Source organism: Austrofundulus limnaeus, unplaced genomic scaffold, assembly GCF_001266775.1.
Source record: "Austrofundulus limnaeus strain Quisiro unplaced genomic scaffold, Austrofundulus_limnaeus-1.0 Scaffold355, whole genome shotgun sequence".
Lineage (NCBI taxonomy): Eukaryota > Metazoa > Chordata > Actinopteri > Cyprinodontiformes > Rivulidae > Austrofundulus > Austrofundulus limnaeus.
Window position 1 is genome coordinate 98502 of NW_013952757.1, and position 6145 is coordinate 104646.

Genomic DNA, 6145 nt, shown 5'->3' on the forward strand with positions numbered 1-6145 from the left:
CATACATACATACATACATACATACATACATACATACATACATACATACATACATTCCAACAGACATACACATTTTACACACACATTCAGTGATCGTCAGAAATCCCAGGATCCGAATGCCTTTTTTTGGGCCTTTGTGAACATGCATATAAATTCAAGATTTCTCCAGTGGAATATTAAATAGTGACTGTGGAGGACCAAAGAACCGACCCCCACGACCCAAGGCAGACAGAAGGGGGACCAGAGCCACAGACCCCGAGAGAGACCCCAAGCACCGAACCCCCAAGGCCACCCATGCAGCAAGTACTGCCCACCCACCCCCCAGAGAGGAACACAGGAGAGAACCAAGAGAGCCCCACCAGCAACCACACGCAGAACCCACAGGGCCAACAGCGACGACCTCACAGGCCCCGCCGGCCCCCACTACGCTGGAGCAGATCCAGGCAGAGRACTGGATCCCCAGGGCGCACGCCCCGCCCCCAAGCCAAGGTTCGACGGGGCCAGAGGACCCAAGCCCCACTAGGCAGTCACCAGGCCGAGCCGGCACACGCCCAAGCACCCATCCCCAGACATGGAGAGCCATCAGCGCACCGGCGGGCAGAGGTACACCCCACCAGAGGACAGTGCAGCCGGGGGGCAAAGCCCACCACTAGCAGTGGGTTCTCAGGTGAACCAAATGAGAGGGCAGCCCGAATCCCAGCCTGACAAACACCCAATCATACACAGACACACTCACACAGTCCCGCCCTCATTCTCACACCCACTCATTCAAAGACAAACAAGAAGAATGCCACACCCCACTCACACTCCCGATACACACTCTATACCCCCAGGTCCAGGACACGTACCCACCCCCTACAGAGGGCAGGCCATATCCAAACCMAGGAGGCAAGCCCATTCATTCTGGGGTGTGGAAGAGCAGACRGCCAAGGCCCGGCCTGGGCTGCACCAGGCCAGCTGGCTGGCCCCTGCCACAGCAAAACAACACCCCTGACCACCCCCACACACCACCAACGGCCAAGTGTACACCCCCAGCCGACCACCAGCCAGGCCCCGGCAGCCACCCCAGCCAGCGGGCCAACCATGGCAACCAGGGACCACAATCCGAGAGTCCAAACAACCCTGGGGAAGACAGACCGCCAGGCCCCTGGCTCTCCCCCCAGACCCCAGAGTCCAACCATAGCCCAGGCCCCCACCAGACGGTCCGTCCCTTCTCTGACCCCCCACCCCCACCCCCACCCCCAAATGGCAATCGCAGAGCAGGGTAGGTCAAGAGAGAAAAAAAACAAAGACCCCGACACACACATCCCCACCCCCCAGATGTGCTGTTGATGCATATTGTTCTAAATTGCAATTAAAATGGGTAAGAAGAGGGGCAGACGCCAACATTGGGCCAGTTTACCCTCCACCCCAACTCCAACCCCCCAAAAAAACTTAAATGTCTACAAGCAACCCTTGGGGSTGGACACAGGTGCCCTTGCCTGCCATGGGGTGCCCACCCCAAGTTCCTGTATGTGAATGTCATGAAGATGTTGTAATTGAATGTCTGGAGTGCATAATAAAATTGGGGCTCAGGTGGTTATGACAAACAGGGATGTAAAACTGTTGCTCTTTGCAACGCACCTACACCCCAGAAACCCTACATGAGTGGAGGTGAAAATGAGGGGAGTGGGGGTATGTGGTGAGGGATGGGGAGAAAAACAACCGAGGGAGCAAACTGCTCCCACAGGGAGTCAGCTCCCCCACTGACCCTGGAAGGACCCTCCCCGAAACCCACCCAGGGAGTGAGGTCCCAAAGCCACCTCCTCTAGACCGACCACCAGGCCCAGGGAGCCCCAGGCCATGGACAAAAACAGAGCCCAGGGGAACAACAGAGAAGGGGACCAACAATCCATCCACCCCAGAGCCATCCAGACCCGCAAGACCAGACCCCCAGTCCCACAGCCAGCTCGCAACCAAAAGAGGCCACCAAACCCCAGCAAGGAAGGTTCAGCTGAGAGTGCCCATCCAGCCACTGGCAGCGCAAGGAGGCACCAAGAGCAAGCCCCGCCAAAACAAAGGGACCAACCAGCCACCCCAGCCAGAGATGTGCGCAAGTCTTTTTTTGCAAGTCCAAGTCAAGCCTCAAGTCTTTGACTCCAAGTCCAAGTCAAGTCCAAGTCTTTGAGCAAAAAAGTCAAGTCTAAAGTCTTTGACCAAAAAAACCAAGTCAAGTCCAAGTCTTTGACCAAAAAGCAAGTCAAGTCCAAGTCTTTGACCAAAAAAAACAAGCCAAGTCCAAGTCTTTGACCAAAAAACAAGTCAAGTCCAAGTCTTTGACCAAAAAGCAAGTCAAGTCCAAGTCTTTGAGCAAAAAACCAAGTCAAGTCCAAGTCTTTGACCAAAAAACAAGTCAAGTCCAAGTCTTTGACCAAAAAAACAAGTCAAGTCCAAGTCTTTGACCAAAAAAACAAGTCAAGTCTCAAGTCTCTTGACCTCAAGTCCATGTTTAGTTGCATGTATTACTTAACTGACAGTTTGCTCAAAGGTATCCTAACTATACTAGATTACATTCTATAATACTATAGTTTAATAAAATATTAAAACAGTATTGTTTTAATAATACTATTAAATCATAATACTGTTTTTAAAATACATATAGGGTTGAAATAACAATCAAACATTTTAACTGTATTTTGCACTTGTAGTCTTACAAAGGCGTACTGTTATTATATCTTACTATTGACAAAGAACAAATCCAACAAGTCTGCTGCTGATTTTACAATAAAATACCAGAACAAATATTTTTAAATGCATAAAAGCAAGTCAGCAAAGATGATGAACCAGAAACCTTAAAGTAAATGACTGCACAAGTCATCACAAAAACACACACTTTTAATTTTGCCATTATAAAGTATCTGTAAGCAAAGCTTATAATGAATATACTGCAACGCACCTGCCATGCTGAAGCTCTGTTTGTCACGTAGGGTACATGTGATTAACATTGGACGGCGTTGGCGCCTCCCATTCTGAGGTGAGGGGGAGCGGAGTGTATGGAAGAATTATTCGAACTTTAATCAAGAGCGGATATTTTCAGTTTGAGAGCAGGAGTAAATGTCTTTGCTCTTAAAACTTAATGTATTTGTTCTCAAAGGAGCGGAGCATGGATATGTACTGAGGGAGTGAGAATCGTGAGCCGGGCAGTGAAAAGATTTGTATTGTTCACGAGTCTCAAACCACAAGTCAAAGTCAAGTCTCAAGTCTTTAGGGTCCAAGTCCAAGTCAAGTCTCAAGTCTTTAGGGTCCWAGTCCAAGTCAAGTCTCAAGTCTTTAGGGTCCAAGTCCAAGTCAAGTCTGTCTCTAATAGTAGGGACTTAAGTGCGACTCAAGTCTAAGTCCAAGTCACGAGTCCCCATCTCTGGCCCCAGCACAGCCCCCACCCCAGAAGAAATACTACACCCACCCCAACATTCGGACAACTCTCAGAACATATAGCAAACTAGACACCCAGGCTGGGTTGACCTACCCCCTCCATTGGCCACCAGCCCTGCACCCAGTCACCAMCGCCCCCCAGCCCACCAGTGCACCGAAGGCTCCCAGCCCAGAGCCGGGCACCAGGGCACAAACTGGTCCAGAGCCCGGCAACCGCCAGCCAGGGCCCAAGCCCCCCAGGTCCCACCAGGACCGCAGCCCATGGGTGTCACGACCCCAGATGCCAGATGCATGTGTGACAGACAGAGGATGACTGCGTTCCAGCAGCGCTGAGGAGCAGGACTCTGGTCAGCTTTGGCTTCAGCAGCTTTTTTTTTTTTTTCTGAAGCCAGTTGTTATAAAAGCTAGAAAAGCAGCTGATTTGATCCTATTGAACGTGAGCACACAGCTGATTTTCAGATTTTCACATCTTTTTTTCCGTTACCACCGTTTAATTTTTTATTTTTTTTACTGTGGACTCCTCTTCACCCAACACGACACTGATCAATGAGCGATATAAAATAAAATAAAAACACAATATCCAGTCACATTTGGTCCGTTTAAAGTGGACATCTGCAAAATACATCTATACAAACATCTGTAAAAAGTTATTTAAATAATAGTGCTCACTTTAATTATTTCTGAAATGTTAGCTCAACATTTTTACTTCACACTCTTACTGCTACCCTTGTTATAACTCTGTCAACTCAGTGTTTTAACAATGTCAGTATTTTAAAAATAACTACCTCAASARTGTGGTTTGCACACTGGAACAGTGAAGTAACAATAAATATTTTCAGGTATGAGAAATGTCATGAATACACAACTTTTATATCTTCAGATAATAGGTTGTTTAGTCATATGTTGAGTAATTTCAGGGACTGGTGGGAAATAATTTTGCAATCCTAAAGGTGAAGGGCTCAAACTGTCCTTAAGAAGCATAAGCTGTCTGTGATTAAACACACGAATGGGACATGCTGTTGTCATGTTGTGTTTGTGTTGTAATGTTGTACAGAAAATAAAACACTGTTTTTATCCGTCTTGTTTTGAAATACAAGTCTCAAATAAACTAGATAATTTTAAGTTTTCTTTATATAAACTTGGCGCATAAAGTAAGGAAATGTGTGTTTGGTAGATTATTTCTTTGTTGTAACAATGCAAAGCCTGTTAATTTCCCTTTWTCCTGTTTCCCTTTGTTTTGTAAACTCTCAGTTTAATCCAACTTATTTTCACGGCAATACGGACACAGTCAATTGTAGGTTTTTTTGCAAGACTGGCTATTTTAATTCACAGTTTTTTAATGTATTACAGTCCTTGATGTCACAGTTATATAGAAAATATGAACAGATTATAGTAACAACTATAAACTGTTCATATTTTAACATTTTTTAAAGACTTCTTTAAACATTAACGATATCCATTAAGTTAGCTCAATCYCAAAAATTAAGCACTGCTTTCTATAAATCTATAAACCTAATATATAACCTAATTAGCCTACCTGCTGCATGACTGCAGGACTTCCCCTGACCCGTGACACCCRTCAGTGCCGCTGATGCAATGAGGATCCATGCAGAGAGAGCTTCAGACTTGTTCTGTCTTGGCTGGACATCAGCCTTCACGAATACCAGCTCATCAATATTGTTATTGATTAACACCTTGTTAACTTTTCCACTGTGGAGGTACTGATATGCCTCTATAAATTTGTAATTGTGCACCGTGCACCCATCTGCACCAAGTGACAACACAATAGTTTAAAATATCCTCCTACATTATATGAGAATACCAGAATACTGGAGCATAGTTTGAGGGTCTGGCACTGACTTTCCRCTTCGATTGTTCAGTGATTTTTTATTTTTATTTTAATTTTTTTTTTGGAAATGTCCCCACGATGTTGTTCACCAATTAGCTCAGTTGCTATTAGTTAGCCCAGGGGAGCGGAGAAATGGAAGTGACGCACAAAAAACTGGAAGTTGGACTGTTGCATTCAAAGTTTTTTTTCCTCTTGTCAAGCCTAACTGTCAAAATGGAGGATTTAATTATACAGTGCCTTGCGTAAGTGTTCGGCCCCCTTGAACTTTTCAGTCTTTTGTCACATTTCAGGCTTCAAACATAAAGATATATAATTTTTATTTATTTGTGAAGAATCAACAACAAATGGGACACAATCATGAAGTCCTGGCATGTGTTGTTTTGTACTTTTGTGACAAGGTTATTTTGTTTACAATAAAGTTTGGGAGGTGAAAAAAACCATAATTAAAATCAGCAACACTTGTTACTATATGTCTTTGTAATCACTGCCTCTGACTGTCCAGCCAAGGATGTTCCTCTTCCTGCTAACATCTTGTCTGAACTTTTGCTTTCACTTGAAGGATGTAGTGGAATATCGAGTGCTGTGGACATTTTTAAAAGGCGCAGTTTCTGTGAGCAGCAGGTGTGTGTGTCACCATGAGAGCAGACACACACACACGTGGATCATAGCCGGGGTTGGAGAGGAKGGGCTTTTTAGTTTGTTTGAGTGAAAGGGACATGTTTATTGGACATTATGAATATAAGGAACAAATTGCGGTGGCAACACTAGTTTCAACGGAACCTTCTTGTTTTTCTTAAAGGGATCCCTGATTAGTTGTAACCTTAGACTTTATTTAATAAACATTTATTTTAACTGTAAAACAAATGCTGTAAAAATACTGTAGGC

The 6145-nt window shown here is 45.0% G+C and overlaps 1 protein-coding gene across 1 annotated transcript; it reads left to right on the top strand.

Annotated features, from left to right (window-relative positions):
• Nucleotides 1-571: 571 nt before the first annotated feature.
• Nucleotides 572-3724, top strand: LOC106527998 (basic salivary proline-rich protein 2-like). The gene is made up of 4 exons (XM_014023039.1): nt 572-667; nt 834-1264; nt 1812-1987; nt 3525-3724. The coding sequence occupies exons 1-4, from the start codon at nt 572-574 to the stop codon at nt 3722-3724; spliced, it is 903 nt and encodes a 300-aa protein (XP_013878493.1).
• The last annotated feature ends 2421 nt before the right edge of the window (nt 3725-6145 follow it).